This window comes from Clavelina lepadiformis, chromosome 3 (genome assembly GCF_947623445.1).
Source record: "Clavelina lepadiformis chromosome 3, kaClaLepa1.1, whole genome shotgun sequence".
NCBI lineage: Eukaryota > Metazoa > Chordata > Ascidiacea > Aplousobranchia > Clavelinidae > Clavelina > Clavelina lepadiformis.
The window spans coordinates 9,781,489-9,799,081 of record NC_135242.1 but is presented as its reverse complement, the minus strand read 5'-3'; the positions used below and the strand labels follow the sequence as shown (position 1 = coordinate 9,799,081).

General features: G+C 34.3%; 5 protein-coding genes across 6 annotated transcripts; 4 read left to right on the top strand and 1 right to left on the bottom strand.

Annotated features, from left to right (window-relative positions):
* The first annotated feature begins 2,909 nt into the window (after positions 1 to 2,909).
* On the top strand, positions 2,910 to 5,171 carry LOC143448297 (2-oxoglutarate and iron-dependent oxygenase domain-containing protein 3-like). The gene has a single exon (XM_076947969.1). The coding sequence runs from the start codon at positions 3,243 to 3,245 to the stop codon at positions 4,152 to 4,154; it is 912 nt and encodes a 303-aa protein (XP_076804084.1). The 5' UTR covers positions 2,910 to 3,242; the 3' UTR covers positions 4,155 to 5,171.
* Positions 4,235 to 8,103, top strand: LOC143448298 (high mobility group protein 20A-like). Its single transcript, XM_076947971.1, has one exon. The coding sequence runs from the start codon at positions 6,754 to 6,756 to the stop codon at positions 7,618 to 7,620; it is 867 nt and encodes a 288-aa protein (XP_076804086.1). The 5' UTR covers positions 4,235 to 6,753; the 3' UTR covers positions 7,621 to 8,103.
* Positions 8,104 to 8,171: 68 nt separating this feature from the next.
* On the top strand, positions 8,172 to 9,019 carry LOC143448299 (mitochondrial S-adenosylmethionine carrier protein-like). Its single transcript, XM_076947972.1, has one exon. It carries the CDS (start codon positions 8,172 to 8,174, stop codon positions 8,991 to 8,993), a length of 822 nt encoding a protein of 273 aa, XP_076804087.1. The 3' UTR covers positions 8,994 to 9,019.
* Positions 9,020 to 9,045: 26 nt separating this feature from the next.
* Positions 9,046 to 11,547, top strand: LOC143448300 (uncharacterized). Of its 2 annotated transcripts, none has more exons than XM_076947973.1 (4): positions 9,046 to 9,781; positions 10,279 to 10,371; positions 10,577 to 10,814; positions 11,057 to 11,547. In XM_076947973.1, exons 1-4 carry the CDS (start codon positions 9,695 to 9,697, stop codon positions 11,095 to 11,097), a joined length of 459 nt encoding a protein of 152 aa, XP_076804088.1. In that variant the 5' UTR covers positions 9,046 to 9,694; the 3' UTR covers positions 11,098 to 11,547. The 2 variants fall into 2 exon arrangements, with proteins under 2 accessions (XP_076804088.1, XP_076804089.1); XM_076947974.1 differs by having other exon boundaries at positions 9,047 to 9,781; positions 10,911 to 11,547.
* Positions 11,548 to 11,557: 10 nt separating this feature from the next.
* LOC143448296 (uncharacterized) lies at positions 11,558 to 17,461 on the bottom strand. The gene is made up of 7 exons (XM_076947968.1): positions 15,348 to 17,461; positions 14,881 to 14,972; positions 14,710 to 14,758; positions 14,411 to 14,493; positions 13,516 to 13,633; positions 12,491 to 12,715; positions 11,558 to 12,214 (listed from the first exon to the last, which is right to left on the bottom strand). The coding sequence occupies exons 1-7, from the start codon at positions 15,579 to 15,581 to the stop codon at positions 11,891 to 11,893; spliced, it is 1,125 nt and encodes a 374-aa protein (XP_076804083.1). The 5' UTR covers positions 15,582 to 17,461; the 3' UTR covers positions 11,558 to 11,890.
* Positions 17,462 to 17,593: the final 132 nt, after the last annotated feature.

The window sequence follows — 17,593 nt, the reverse complement described above, 5'->3', positions numbered from 1 at the left end:
GGCATTTCTGAACCAAGTTTTGAAAAGCTGTGATAATAATAGTTAATAATTGTAAAAAACAAATGAACTTTTGCCCTAGTACCTATCACCACCTCTGGGCAGTGGGCCAGATATGCAGGTTAATCAAATTACCTGGGCACATGTATCATAATTAAGATTACAATACAAAAATGATATAATTGTAATCAGTATATACAGCGAGTGTAGAAATAGACATATTTTAATAATTAATTGGAATAACGACGATGATGGCTACTGACCACAATGATAGCGAAATCACGATGAACTTCGTAGAAGCCAGTATGGGCCACTGACAAGCTTTGAGCCGGAAAATTTTAACCTCATTTCCGCCATGCATTGTTGACGATACCAATATGGTTTCAATTTCTGCTGAACTGCGCTTAAACCAGATGCGAGTAATTCAGTGAAACGTAAGAGCAAAATGCTTGCATCTTTATCATAAAATCGTTTTAGGAAATGCCTTGCGTTGCATGCTAGAGTTGAAACAAAGCAGTAGTTGTTTTTAACCAGCAAAATAAACTTTTAAGCAGTGCGCGTAAAAATTATTTTAACTGCCAAGGGTGGTGTTGCAACATTCCAGCTGTATCCACCACTGAATTCAACCCTGTTTGTGACAGGTTTTCTGTATAATATATGTTTCAGATAGGGTGGGTAACTGGGTATGTGATGTGATGTTTCCGTCATCAAGAGAGGCATTCAAATTTTAGGAAGGAGTTCTATGCAAAGGGAGGCAATGGGGAATTTCAATGTTATTTGTCCAGATGAAGCACTTTAGCAATTATTGCATTTTTAAATAGGCTAAATGTGTCTTTGTTTCGAAAAGAAATTTATACCCCTAAGGTTTTGGGCGCATTTTCATCTGTTCCAGTTTTGTGTCCAAATTAAGTTTGCTAGGTTTATTTCATTGTGACATCACACTGTATTTTATGATACATGCTATTACAAGTTTATGTTTGAGAGAAATGTGAAAAAAATTGGGATTATTATAAGGGAGAAACATAAAACAACACCGGAAATGATGGGTTTTGCGATTTTAACACTAGACTGGTAGACCATGGGAGGTTAGGTTACTTAGGTACTTGAAAAGTGACCTTGGATTAAAAAGGTTGGGCACCCCTGCTTTAACCTTTGTCCTACTGCATGGGTACAATTGTAACCTTTCCAATTTTAAATTAAGACAGTATTTTTTCTAGAAACCTGAGAGACCTGAAATTTCCTGACATCTCTACATTTTTGTGTTAGATTAGGTAGACTAAATTTCAAAAAAAAATCTTTACCCGTTACCGAGATAGAGGATCGAGTTGTTTTTACACCCTTAAGAGGCGGCATGGGTACAATTGTACCCTTACACATTTTGTATCGAAATGACGCCGGAATACATAAAACAAAGACAATTTTTCGAATGTTCAATGAAACAGATTACAAAAATGATTTATTTGATACAGAAATATGAAAGAAAACTTAATCGAGGTGGTTTAAGTCCGTTTCACAAGTAATACACTTTGTATTTGTTACTGAGTGTTCGTTGCCAACAGGCTGAACGCAAACCACGCAGTATTTCCTGGTCTAACGTCGTTTTTGTTTCTGGTGTCTGCAACATAGCAGTTACCAACAATCAGTGTAGCTCCACGATTTCCATGAGGTTCTTTGGAGTTAGTTTCTGGAGTTAGTTCGCCTTCTGGTGGTGTCGCAGTGTGCCGTCCTAGAACCATTTCCACTGCAGCACGAAGGAAACGATATCTCATCACCATCCGGTTGGCAGAGCGAGGTTCCCCTGAAGGCATACATAGCTGTTTCGTAAGATCTTTCAGAAACTTTCTCCGTTGGTCCTTTTTTCAGAACTCTTGGTTGTGCTCCCTGTAGATGATAAACGACGCTAAGCCAGTGAAGTCGATCATAAAAACGTCAATGGCCAACGCAATGTCCGTCGTTTACTCACCCAGCATTTTGTCCATCGTGTCCAACCCACCTTTGGTTTTGACATAAAACTTGATTATCTTGGGTTTGCTTGATTGCGTCGCTTTGACTTCTCCAGTCATGTGCATGGATGATAGAAGAGCACGACCGATTTTTTTTTCTTTGGCACATATGAACAGACTCTTGCATCTTGATGGTAGACGAATTGGTCAAGTAAACAGCCCTTTCCTTGGCAGGCTGCATATTGCTAGGCAAAAACCTTTTGTTTTTTCTGACTGTTCCAACTAAAGTCATGTATCATGTGTTCATTACATTAGCTAGCTGTGCCTGTGACGAAGAAAGAAATTATCGGTGGTGACATTTCTTCCAGAGCCTTTATACAAACAGGCCAGGTTCAGCTTGTCTGGGACCATCTACTGGTTTACCAGTATAAATCTGACCATGTAGCGGGTAGGGGTTTGATGCATCACAAGCCCAGAAATCCTTGATGCCATATTTAACTTGTTTTGATGGTATATACTGTGTAAATTGAGTATGTCCTCGATATGGAAATAATTGTTCATCTATGGTGATGCATTCATGTGGTTTGTAGGCACTCTCCTAATTTTTATTCAGCATGAGGCAAATATCTCATATTGGTGCAGCTTTATCTTTTTACACATGCTCTGCACAGGTATTTTCGTTGTCAAATCTAATAAATCTGAGCATCATCTTGAAGCGATTTTGAAACATAGCTGCACGTACAAGAGGCAAAGCATCTACTTTCCACATAGCTTCCAGATTATTTTTGTTATTTCTGCGTACACCAGCAACAATAAGGATGCCAATAAATGCTAAAGAATCTATGGTAAATTTCAAATCAGTGAAATGCCATGCAATATCAGCGGAAATTTATGGGAGTTGAGTACAGGGGCATATTGAGCTGTTTTTTTGAGTATAACCGAGGTCACAAAGATAACATATCATATAGCGTTGTCCAATGCCTACGTGGCCTAACAACACGTGTGATACTTCCGTAGAGCACAATATTTAAACGTTCGGACCATTAAATACGGCACACCGCACAAAAAGTATAACCAACTTGGGAATTTCAATACAAAATGTATGTGGGTACAATTGTACCCATACCGCCTTTTAGCGGTGTAAAATTATGCAGTAGGACAAAGGTTAACAGAATATGGATTCTATGAGTGTAACAACTTAATTTATGGGAAAGTTGATGTGTAAATTTTTGTGCTCTTGCATTTGTGCAGTACAGGTACTAGTGTGTACGTCTCCTTGTAATCTATTAAAGCTACTTTAAAATGACTTCTGTAAAAAAGTACAAGAAAAAGAAACCAAACAAGGTTACATACTCCATCTTTAGCAAGAGATATCTTGGAACCTTTATTCTTGGGTTTATAACAAGCTGGGTGGTTGTGTTGTATTTCGGAATTTGGCACACAAATGAACCAAGTAGCAATTTACCTCCTTTTTTGCCTGCAAAATATACACAAAATGCATGTCAGAATATCTCTTGCTCCAAAGATTATGAAAATTACCCAATCTTCGCTGAATGTACACCAATTTTAACTTGTGGTCGATGCGTAAAGGATGGCATTGTCAGCGAGAAGGAAGTTGAGAGTTTGAGGCAAATTGTTAAAAACTGCCTTAAGTATGGAGGTTCTTCTGGCGGCGCTTCAATACTTGATTTGCACTCTGGTGCGATGTCAAAGGGAGAAAAATTTGTCAACATTTACCGTTACTTTGAGAAAAGCACACTTGACAAAATAATTGTAAACAAAGATATTGAAACATATCGTAACGTCAAAAATAGAATTTTAAACACTGTCGCTAAACATTTTGGAATCGACAGTTCGAAGTTATATTTAACCAAACCTACTTTTTTTTCTCGAATGACTGCAAATCCACCCAAAACAAGTCATGATGAATACTGGCACAAACATGTGGATAAAATTCAATATGGTTCATTTGATTACACATCGTTGGTTTACCTGTCAACTCACAGCGAAGACTTTGAAGGTGGGACATTTGTGTTTGATGACGATGGTGATATAAACAGAACAATTGCACCCATGGAAGGCAGAGTGTCATTTTTCACGTCAGGATCTGAGAATCCACATCATGTTGAAAGAGTTACATCTGGAACAAGATATGCTTTGACAATTTCCTTTACATGTGATCCCAAAAGTGCAATTGCAGATCCCTTGGTTTAAAGAAACCTGAAAAAATATATTGTTCAATTGCTTCCATAGTGTAGGGAGTTTGTTACCTTGCCTCTAAAAACTGTCAAAATGCTGCAAGTTAGTATTAGGATACCGCTATTTTCATTCATTCCTTAAACTAACTTCACTAAAGATTATAGTACTGTACAGAATCTTGATATGTTAAGCTTGTTTGCATGATTTTTTTTCTATGCACATATTTTTATGTTTTGTCTTGCCCAAATTCAAAACTATATTGTAATGCACTAAACAAGAGAATAAGTTAATTATGAATCTTGCTTAAGGACATAATACTGTGCAAAGATGCTGCTCTCAATGGTGACAATCCAAGTAGATTTTAAATAATAGATTTACAGGTGGAAGATGAGTTTTTTAAGTATGATATACAAAGATGGAAATAGCATCGAGAATTTACCAGCTATTTATAGTATAAGTATTGCTTTGTATTTACTAGTTTGTTTTTTGTTTGTCGTATCTATACGGTGATGCGGAAGTGATCAAGAGTTTTAATATTATTTTGTGTTATCATTTCATTTTTCCCTTTTTAGGATCTCATGGACTTCGACCCATTTTTTACAAATTGCCTAAAATATTTAAGGAATGACGGGATAAAACCACCCATAAGTCATAATTATCATACCATTTATTTTTCACCATCAACCTTTAAAGGAAAAAAAATATGGTGCTAACCTTCACAGCTTAATAAAATGAAAATATGCTCACACACAATCAAAAAATGGTCAAGCCTATAGACTTAAAACATGTTATTTTAGTTGTGCTGTAGTGCTATAACAATGAAATGCATGACATGGCCACCAAACCCAGAAATCTGGGTGATTTGGTTTCTGCTGCAATAAACAGTGCCATTGTGAAGAATCAATGATCATTGATCATTAAAGAATAATGCTTTTTGTGAAAAAGAAGTTTTTTTAATGGACTGGCTTGAAAAATCTTAGATGTTTTTGCTTTTATTTTTTAATTTAAAAGACATTTTTTATTTACATGTGACTACAATCTTTAACTTTGCTGAGTTTTTCATGAGTCGCTGTTCTTTTTATAAAACTAATTCAGTCAAGATTTCTATGTTATTATTGTTAACTGGAAGTGTGTTCTGTTTTGCAGTGCAAACAATTTTGTTTTCATTGTAATAATCTTTAAATTTTTTTTAAATATTTTTTATCATTTTTAAAAAATTAATTGCGAAGTTGTTGTGTATTTACAATAACTTCACTTACAAAACTTGGTCGAATCATTTTTTACTACCCTTTTCATCATTACTTTTTTAAACTGATAATATTGTCCAAACCTTCGCTTATATAGTTGCTAGTAAATTAATGTTTATAGCGTTTTCAATAATACAACTTGCTACCATAGACAGGAATACAATGTTGGGCCAAAGTCACATCCCACAACACCCAAAAGTGTTACAAACAAAAACATTTACAATTCTAGGTTAAACTAAAATTACGTTGATTTGTATTGGCAGATGACTAGATCTGAAAATTTTACTAAACAAATTTTCAGGTTTTGAGTAGAATTGTATTTATTTTATGTAGGAAAGTTAGGGGATAATTTATCCAATTTTTTGTCTTCTTATTTGCAGGTGTATTTCACCAAGTTTTAATTTATGCAGCACTTTTTATTACTACATGGCTATAAATATATGCAAACCTTTAAGAATCAATATTGACTACAAAATTTTTTTGGTTAATGCAAAAAATCATTTTGAAATGGGTCGAAGTCATTCCTTAAGGGCCAAAGTCGCCCGTCTTAATGGTACTGGATAATGATGTTAATGAAGGTGTAAAAACGGTTTGCAATTAAATAAGAAACCTTGCATGCTATATTGTAGCAATGCGCATGTGCAATTGTTTCATTGATTGTTCTTACATAGTAATAGGCTATCTGTGCAAACAGATTTTTTATCATCGAACGAAACACCTGTGTTGCCAATTTACATCTTCAATATGTTACATAATGCTTAGTCATGTAAACCAAGATGTAATGTAAAGTTGATTCAAGGTTTAATGACATATGCCATTAGAAGTTGTTTACAATGAATAATTTTGAGATTACTGTATAATAGTGCTATTATGTCTCTGGGGCCTTAAAAACACCAAGTTAGGCCAAATTTTGAATGAATGATTTTTGAGTTAACAATTAGTTGTTGACATCCATTTTAAGAAGCAATTCACTTGTGATGTTTCTTCAAATTATCTATTATTTCGAGTCAAGTTAATGGTCTTCCACTACACTTCTTGGCCTGTCAGCACTTGGTTTTAGACCTTAGAATAGGGTTAGGTAGGTGGTGAGTGTACAGTTATGTGCTGGGTATTGGGGAGTTTTAAAATTCTCCAATTTAACAGATTATAAAGGAATTTTCTTATGGCATACATTTTTGGTTTTATTTGTCACAATACTACATATATAATACTTTTCTCAGAGTATTTATAAAGGTTTTCTAAATCAGTGCTAATCGTTATTTTAATTTGGTGTTTCTTTATGGTGTTAACTGTTTTCAGGCAAAATAAGGAGCTGTGCCTTAATTTTGTTATTGTTGTGCCTAAGACTTTTGCAAGTTTATGGTGCTATGAAATCAGGTGACTTTTCAAAACTGACAGAAAATATGGATAATACCAATCGAAAAAAACGTGGTTGGCCGAAAGGCAAAAAAAGAAGAAAATCAACTAAAGATGAGAATGCTCCTAAACGGCCTATTTCTGGATATGTGCGCTTCATGAATGAACGTCGGGATTTCTTAACAAAAGAGAACCAAAATATGACATTTGCAGAAGTCACTAAATTGGTTGGTGAAGAATGGAGTTCAATGGACCAGGAGCAAAAATCTGAGTATCTTAATGATGCTGAAAAACAAAGGGTAAATTACTTGAAGCAACTTGAGGCATATCGTAAAAGTGAGCAATATAGAAGTTTTCTTGAGAAATCAAAGAAGCTCAAAAGTAATACTGATGAAAAGAGTTTGACAAGCACTGAGCAACTGTCACCAGTTCATCCAGAGGTACCAATTTTTACTGAGTCATTTTTGGATCATAATAAGACCAAAGAAAGCGAATTGCATCAGTTAAACAAAACGAATGCGGAATATGAACAACAAAATGATATTTTAGAGATGCACATCAATAACTTAAGGCAAGCAATTATTAAGTTGGAATCTGATTCTAGTGCTCAAGATCTGAAAAACAAGAGCTTAAATTCCAAGCTGCTCTATTTTCGTGAACTTTTGGTGAATACCTTTTCACACATTTCATTGCCTGCCACTTCAAATTTTCCAACTGTTGATACTATTGATACATACATGGCAGAGATGTGCAATATTCTTGAAAAAACACCTTGCGAAGATACATTTGCTTCTGCAGTTTATGAGGCAATGTGTAATGTAAGTTTTGAAACACTAAATGTTTACTGGAATGAACAAGAGCATCAAACAGAGCTTTAAATAAAGAATTCTGAAAATTGTTCTGATTCCTTTACATTTTTGTAAAAAAATGCTAGTTCTAAAAGGAAGTGAGATAGGTCTGTACTGATCCTTCTGATGATTGGTCAACTTGTGTTATGTTTTTATCCATCTCAAACAATGCAGTTCTAATTCTCTGGGATTTAAATGAAAATCATTTTAATTTTAGACTAATCAATCTCATTTTGTGAACATATTGCACAAAGCAATGTTTTATTTTGCCAGTTAGTTTTGAGAAGCTGTTTTAAGGGGTACAACATGTGATATGTTGATGTTCACCATTGGTTTCTTGACAAATTGCGTTTTTTTTTTCAAAGTATACTTGTGACAAGTTTTCGCTGCAGAATTTTAAGTTTTGAGATGTTGAATATGTTCGTTAACTGTGCTGTGATTGATGCCACTTGTTATAGCTATGTCACATTCAAATTTCCGATCTTTACTTTACTTTTTCAATTTTATTAACAGTAGACGGGGTAAGTGTTTTCTAGATATTTTCATAGTAACTGTAATTTTAATGCATTCTACATTCTGCAATGGAAAAAGGTGGCCCAATAACATCATTATTGAGTGGTGCAGCTGCCGGTTTATCTGTGGACATAATTCTTTTTCCGTTTGATACGATCAAAACAAGACTGCAGAGTAAGCAAGGTTTTTTTAAAACCGGTGGCTTTCACAGGCTTTATGCAGGACTTGGGTCAATTGCATTGGGCTCAGCGCCAGGAGCAGCTGTTTTCTTTACAGCATATGAGGCAACTAGACAGGCTATGGACAACCATGTCCAAAAAAACACGCGTTTGCAAAGCATGCTATCTGATATGACTGCTGCGTGTACCGGAGAAGTAGTGGCATGTGGCATACGTGTCCCAGTCGAAGTGGTGAAGCAACGTGCCCAAGTCACTTCTTCAGGAACTGTTAACGTTTTTGTGAAATGCTTAAGAGAAGAAGGTATTGTTGGATTTTATCGGGGTTACAAAAGTACTGTGCTGCGAGAAATTCCTTTTTCTCTTATTCAGTTTCCACTGTGGGAATTCTCAAAAGCAACACTTGCCGAGCGACAGAATGGGAGTATAACACCTTGGCAATCTGCTTGGTGTGGTTTTTTTTGTGGTGGTTTTGCAGCTTTTACAACAACGCCACTAGATGTGGTGAAAACGAGAATAATGCTTGCCCAAAAATTCGATAACGATGCCCAGGGTAGAATAATACCCATAATATTAACAATGTACAAAAAAGAAGGAATCAGGTCATTATTTACTGGAGCGCTTCCACGCACATTTGGTATATCATGTGGTGGATTTATATTTTTGGGCATGTTTGATTTATGTAAGATGTTGATTGGAAATTCTTTACTTTGAATAAAGATTTGCAACAAATACCTTCATTAGCAAGCCTTACGTATACAGTATTGTAGAATTTTTGTTTGTGAAAATGAGCAAATCCAGAATAGAGCCTACCACAAGTTCACAAGCCTCAAAAGTATACAGAATTCGGTTTAATAGGGTCGCTAAAACGCTTTGCTTGTAACTCTCGTTTGGATAGCAAAAACAATCTTGATTCCGTTCTTTTCATAATCCTGGTTATTTAAGCAAACCAGTATATTTTGGAGGCATCTGATTAATATAATTTGCAGCTGGCAAATGACTTAGCTCCAAGAGGCTGTATGAAGGATTACGACTGGCTTAGGGGCCGCGATAAATACATTTTGTGATTGAATCTAATTATAATTTTTATCTTGCTCGATTGCTTATACTTAGCTACAAAAGGCTTTTTTGGATTAAAAGACACATTCTGGAAGTTTTTTCACTTTAACTCATCTTTCTTAACAATTATTATTATCGAGCCAGACGCGTATAAATTTTAACTATGTCGCGTTATAGTGGTACTGTATAAAGCACAAACACCATTTTACGCTGTCACGCTTATTTCATATGAAGTTATTAAAACGTAACATAAGCTACTTAAATTTTGTTTGAATATTCTTAGTGGATCGAAGAAACTTGAGGTAGCTGTTGAATCCTCTGGATACCAATCCGCAAGTGAATTACCTAATATTTTGATGTTTGTAACTGCCGAAGTCGATATCGTTTGCCTTTGCGATCAAATTCATGGAACTACAACTTCTTTCTTACTCGTACAAATTAAGGTACATAGATTTTTTTTTGTGCGTGCCACTCAGTGGGACAGAGTATCCTATGCTCATCAGGTGTTGTAAATAAAGTCCGCGAAGGTTGATATTGTTTTTAACAGAAACAATTCAAGCTGTTTCCACAAGCATTCGATCTCACTTTACCTCATACCCAGAATAAATATTTCTGAACAAATTTCGTGATTTTAAGAGTGTAGTCTAGCCCATCTTAGAAAATTAAACTTGTGGACAACGTTTGTTTTTTGGCGCATTTCTCATTGTTTGTACCTGCGCTGCAATACAGATATTAAATGCTGTAATTATTTCATCGGAAAAAAACGTATGTTTTTTAACTATTTTTCGCGATTATTATTTGTAGGCTACGCTAATTGTAACATAGTAACAACATAGTGTAGGGCTGTAGGCCAATCTAAATTTATTTTCGATCGAAAACCTTACATAACAAAAATCAACTTTATTTTTGCTTACCTATCGTATTTTTTCCTACTAACTAGGGATGTGTCGCACCCGAGCCCGAACGTACGGCACGAACATCACCATTTTCAAATGTTCTCATGAACCCGAGCTTTACTCTGATTTTACAAAAAGTAAAATTATTTCATTATTTGCTATACTACAAATAGTTTCTAATCTTGCTGTCCGATTGTAAGTTAAACATTTCATGCATAATAATGTAGGCGGTATCATAGGAATGTTTCTGCTTTTTTTATTGAAAACGTAAATAATTAATTAATTATACACAACAGTTTATGGTCTTGAAAAATATTTTTGTAAAATAGTTTCTGTTTTTAGCCCACATCAATTAAGAAGCTCATATACCGAGGACATATTGGATTTGGATATAGCCAACAATATATCAAAAAGACTTTTCGGCCTTCACAAATCAATTTCTTTGTTTGTTTTATTATGACATCATGGCTTCCGGCTCGCACAAAGTTGAACAACTTGGGTTCGCACGGGACCGAGCTGTTTTTATTTATCCACAACCTGCATCCAACATTTTGTTGCAGAAATGTGGATGGGTATCAGAGTAAGCGAATTTTGCGTAATTAGAAAGTTACAAACGTTAATGAATCAAATTGCATAGAGGATTGCTCTTACTCAGTCAATTTTCTAATTTGAACAGGATGAACCCGGTGAATTCCTCGTGTGTACTGCTGATCTACATTTTATTCTCAAAACGTAGTAAAAATCAAACTATAGCCTACAAATGGAACTATAAATCTGCGGCACATTGGATACTAAAACGTACTAACCTTGCTGCAACTTTAGGGCCCAGCAACAAGTTTGGCCCAGACCCCACCAATCAGTAAATCTATCCTCGGCAGTACGACAATATGAAAAGTATAATGTATTGTAGTCCATCTTCACAACTTATACGTGCAGCATGTTTCCTGTGTATCAGGTAAGTAGGGGAGGTTAGGCCTACATCAAGGAAATTACCTCGAATAACATTGCGAAAGTTTATCTCGGCTTGTTTGGAATTTAAAAAAGGATATGTTATATAACCCGCTTTTTAAATTATGGGGTAGCGAGTATTATGTTTCTGCTTTCAGCAGGATGATGTTACTACGATGATGTGACAAGTAACTTAATTGTTTAAAAGTCATGACGCAAAGCAGCAATGTTAATGTCTTTTGAAGTTATTGCGCGACCACTAATTTCCTGTTATACAGGAGATAAATTTCTCCTGCACTCCGTAAAGACTTCTTAAAACTTTTTCTAAATCTCTCTTGTACTATTTACTATGCAGTAGGTAAATTAACGCTAGAATGCATCGGTAAGTTTAATCACAACAGCGTTTATTATTTATCACTCAAGCCACTATATGTAGAATTGATAATATATATTTGACAGTAAACTATAAGTGTAAAAAGTTACAGTATCTATTAATATTCACAAAAATAAAAGTGGCAGGACAAATTACTTTTTGTTTTCCATCACAATCCTTTGGAATTGCATAAATCATTGCATACGTTTTGGTTACTGCTACAGTGTACAAATAGAGCATGTGTTATGATACAAAGTTAAATTCAGAAAATTCAAAGCGTGCTATTTTAGAAATTGGCGACAGCTTTTCATAGAGAAATATACAAGGTCCCGATGTTACCCAACATTTATCTGAGTTTTGTATACAAACACTGGATTTTCGCTGCCCGTTGGATTTTCTCTGCTGCTACTGCGCCTAAATAAATAGCAAGGCGTCGTTGTGCAAGACTTATTGCCGCCCATCACTTTCTTGGCGGTGTAATTTGGTTGACCAAGAGAACTGCCGGATCTGGAGTAAATCCGTAATGATGAAGTCATCAGAGGAGTAGTCGGTCTCAAACGTTGAGTTTGTGGAGGTTGTGTGTTGTTTACGTAATGATGCAAAGATTGCTCATAAGCTATGTGCTGGTCATCATAAATTGGAAATGATCTATTCAAAATCTGTGCCAACAAAATTTAAACTTTATGCTCAAGTATTGTTTCCAAACACATTTACGGTTAGTTAATAAATGAAATGTGCAATCTACGAAACCAGCATCCTGTGATATACCGTCCAGAAGTATTCACGGTTATGCATCATCAATTCACGGTTCAGTAAAATAACACTACTTTCAAAATTTAATTTATTCAGTGTTATATGTTACGGTATATCGTTTCAAGTAAGCGTGCTATCGCTTAGTCAGTCTTTGTTAAAACATTGATTTCGATAATACCGACCTCCGTATAACTTGGTTTAATGCGAACTTCATTGGATTCGTCAAGTGTGTATCCACTGGATATGCCACTATCTGACGTCAGGGCGTCGCCAAACACATCAAAGTCATGCGTCGGAGAGCTAGTTATAGTTGCAATTGATTTTCCTGTGATCTGCTTGTTATTTTGCAACTTTCCAAAAGGTTGGTTTTCATATTGTTGCATTGCAATGTTATTTTGCTGAGTTTCCTAGAAATTGTATTTGAATGCAATAAATTTACAATATGCAGCTGTTATAACATGAAATAAGAGCAGGCGTACGGCGGATGTTGGCTGTTTTTTTGGATGACTTTGGTTTGATGTCCGGCTATTTGAATTGGACAGATCCATAAAACTAATATAACTATTAAAAACTTTTCCATGTAAATAATCTTGACTTTACGAGTACAAAGTCATTTCCGACTTCAAGTGTTGCGCTGTGATGTTTTTATGGCTATAGCAATAATTTTAATATTAAATTAAATATATAATAATTAAATTTATAAATAAATAAATTAATATAATAATTAAATTTTACGTCAGTTTGGACCCAACAGCAGGAGTGCAAAGCGATGAGGAGAAATTCCTTTTGGCGTGTTTAGAACATAACAATAAAGTACGAGTAATTGGCTCAATTAGGCTATATCGGTGCGTGGCCAATCTGTTATTAATCGTGATTGATTAGACATTAAAACTGTTGTCTTAAAGATAATTTTTATTAAACAATGGCAACAACCGGTTTTAAATAGCCAATCCAACAAATAACGAGTAACAAGCGAGCGAACAAATTTTAACTCGCACTATTTCAACCTGCTCTTAAAGCTAGCAAGTGTAGAGATGAACAAATTCTTCCCGATTAACTATATATATAACTTATATATAGGCATCTGCAGTACGAATTAACTGTTATTAATGCTCGTCAGTTAATATCTGATGATTTGCCCGAAAGATATTGTCTTGTTATAGCAAAAAATTATCTGCATTTATTGTATCATTCCACAAGACGTTACTTTATTTTGTATTTGCTTTGTTATCTTCACTTGAGTAGAGGATTCAACCGTGACTCGCGGTGACTTGATGTACACAGGAGTGCATTGCGTCATTATACTTCTGGTAGTAGTCGGTGACCTATTTAAAATTATATAACTTAATATCAGTTACAGTGCTGTGCTACGTGATGGTGCAATAATAGCAATTCAAAAACATCATTTCTAAAATGTTCAAAAATTTCAGATCAATAAGTTGAATAAAGAATGATTTAGAAATGTCCGACTTTTTGCAGTCATACTTGTCAGCCATGCTACAAGCCGGCATTCAAACAAAATTGGATTGATTTTATTTGATGCAACGTCTGCAGCTCAGTTGATTCCACAAGGCATGATATCGAGAAAAAGGGCTATATCTACAAATTTTACTATACAATTCCACATTAATCCGAATGTGTCGGATTGATGAATTGTTAAGCATTTCTTGATTGAATAATTATTTATGAATACACATAATTATAATCTAAGTTAATTAACAAATTTCTACAAAATTATGGCGATAGACCAGAGCAATGGAATTCGGAATTCGGAATTATTTCACTATTCGTTCGTTTTTGCAGCAAAAGGTTTTAAGAAAACTCAAAACTTTAAGAATTAACATAGGCTAATTTTTATAACAGAACTTTCTTGTTTCGTTTTTATCAGTTTAACTTTTTAATTTCATTTTTGGTTGTCAAGTTATCACGGAATTACTCAAATTTACAACGGCAAAAAAGGTCGTAATTATTACTTTGAACCAATTTCCTGAATATGCTTATGACCATGTTTATGGACACATATACAGGGACTTTGATGTTAAACTCATTTTTTCTGACGATAAAAACTGAAGTTTGGATGCAATCAAAAACGACAATCACACCTCGGCTTTACTTGAACAGATTTGTTGTTTTCCGGGGCAGTTTGAACACCCTTATCATTGTTTGTTTTTTGGTGACGTAGTTCCTGTTAAAACAAACTTCAGAGTTAGTATATACTGTAGACCTACATGTTTGAAAAAATAGCATTCCTGATATATCCATCGTTGTGTTTTTGTTACTTTTAAGATTTGTTTCAAATAAATTGACCATAAAATTGCGTGATTGATCTTAGAATTTCAAGGAACAAATATTTTAAAACAGGAATAGAAAACAAAATTGTTAAAACCTTATACGTACTTACAGAATAGAGTTGCTTTACAGATGAAAGCTCACGCTCCACTTTCCTTGTCCTGGAAAATTAATTGTTTATCAAGATCATATGATAGTTGCATTATGTCAGTATATAAATGCTAACAACAAATAAAAACAAACTTTCTCTTAAGCAATTATTTACGCACATAATTTCATTTACCGCTTTTTTTCACTTTCCAGAAGACGATTTTTTCGTAGAACTTCGGCTTCAGAGGCTTGATACTTTTTGCGTAGAATACTAACTCGAGACGTCTTAAAATTCATAAATATGACAGCAATTTGTAAATGTGCAATTAGCAACAACCATTAACCAACACATGCAAATAAATTTAAAAGAACTAATTTTATTTATGAAAGTATAAGTATATATTTGAGTATATATCTATATTTGAAATATAAGTATATAATATAATATAATATAATATATCTAAGTATAAGTATATATCTTATATTTGAAATACCGATTTGATATTTAGTATTAATTAATTAATTTATTTTGATAAACAAAGAAAACCAAGATATTCTCAGAAGGATAACGAGTAACGACTTCCGCTTTACTTACACAAGATCAAAAGTACGTGGAGTACTTGATATACCTTAACGATTATTTATTCATGGTTTACTAACCTTTGCCATATTCCCTTCCGGGTACAGTTCCTCGGCAAAAGTCTTCAATTTCTTTTTCAAAATGGCTATTTCGTTGTTCTTGTAAGAAAGCTCAAGTTCTAGTTGGTAAAGTTTGGTTCCCCAGTCAGTGAACTTCCCGGTCGAATAATGTGTTTTTGGATGCTTAGAAGGAAGACACTTTATTGGCTCGTACATATTTGCTATACGAGGCGTGCTTGGGGAAGCTGTTTCCATTAAAGATTTTATTTTTAAGACACGATACTTTATTGGTGATGAGCTGTAACTTATAGACAATATGGTAAATAAAATAATCGTTAAAAATCTGGTTATTTTAGCGAAAATTTTATACTTTATCAGAAATGGAGTTAGCCTATATACCTACTGATGCTATGGCTCTGGACGACGTATAGCGGTATTGCAAATGTACCTTTGCTTAGTTTATCGAAAATGCATAGCCGTAAAAAGGCATGTGCATGTTAAGTTAGATGTATTTATACCGTATCGGGTTAATTATAAAAAATTGTTTTTAAGATCTTTTCAATAAGTTTGTAACAGCCGAATACTGCATGGAAACTTTTGAAAAATGATGACCTATATCCAAGGCCAAGCTAAGTTCATAGTCTGTGCAAACAATCAATGAGAATTGGAAGATTAGGCTTTATCTTCTTATCAAAGAATTAATCCCGAAGTTTGGAATCCTAAACTAAACTCTATGCAACAAACTTTATGCTGGTTGAGCAATACGAGACCATACAAATTAAGCAAAAGTGCATAATTTTGTGCAAACTAATCAAAACTTAGTAGCCAACACGGATGTGTATATGTTTATTTATATGTTTAAAACTTAAAAGAATACACAAAAAACACTAACTTATAACTAGGGCCATTTTTATTTTGACCTAAAAAAAATTTTTTTGACTTTATTTTTATCAAATTTTGACTTTATTTTGACCTAACGAAATTGCTTATTTGTAGAGGCCACAGTTCTTCCTCCAGTTACCCAAACATAATATTTTGTCGAAAAGTCAAGGTGTTTTATGGATTATAAAAAGTGCGTCGTGTTTTTTGGCGTTAGATTTAGGTAGCTTGTGTTATTTTGTCCTTGTGAAAAGGGCACTTTGCCTCGATTTTCTCCGAATGGTAAATTCTAATAAACAGCAAATTAAACAGGGAAGAAGTAATGTAACCCCCTTCACGCGGCATAAGGATTAATTTATTTAAATACAAACCAATGAATAAACAATGGACAATTTACGATAAAAGTTACTGCTGATCCAAGTGGGCATTGTGACTTATTTCCTGCTTTTATGGGTTAATATGGTTTAATTGTGTCGCAGTTCCTGATTTACAATGCTTCCACGAGGATTTTTACAAAAATTACTCTCAAGAAACACAAAAACTTTGTCAAAAGCCATAATTTGACAAATTTTGACTTTATTGAAAATTTTGACTTTATTGTAAATTTTGACTTTATTTTGACCTATAAACTTCTTAGAAACAATCCCCTAGGTGCTGAAAACAATTTTATTCTTTGATTCGTGGTCAGACGAGGTCCTTAAAAATTTTTGACTTTATTGACTTTTGCGGGCCCTACTTATAACAGTTATTTAAAATACATAAATAATTGCTGCAAGTATAGTTATTGAGTTATCTAAATAATCTTTTTTTAAAACTAGCTTGTTGCGCAACTATACGACGTTGACAACTGTATAGACTATGCATCGTTGTCAAGCTACGGTTTTTGCTAAGTCCAGTAAAAACATACAATGTATGTGCGCATTTATTGCCAATTGGCCCAACTAATGTTTGATGAAATGGTTCCAACCCAACCATTGGTAAACAGCAGCAGAAAGTAGATTCAATTAATCATTTTACTCATCTTTTTGTACGTCCTTCCATGTTATTTGCTATCGCACACGAAAACATGTCTCCTTATAGACGAAATTACAGCTGCAGTTTCAATATTTAAACAACGTACATTTTCCTGTCTGTCATCTTCACCATACTCACGATAATGTACAATAAATAGCTACTTCAGTTAAATGAAAACGTATCTGTAATCGGATGTACTTCAGTTTAACTAAACTCGTTATCAAATACTTGTAAATATGTACCAGCTTATAACTATACACGCGTAAAAAAATTTTGACATCGTTTTCAATTCTTTTCTAGATGTAACAACTTGGTCACTTCTTAACTAAATGTTTATTAGTCGATATTGCAAGGTTCAACAACCTACAAAACTT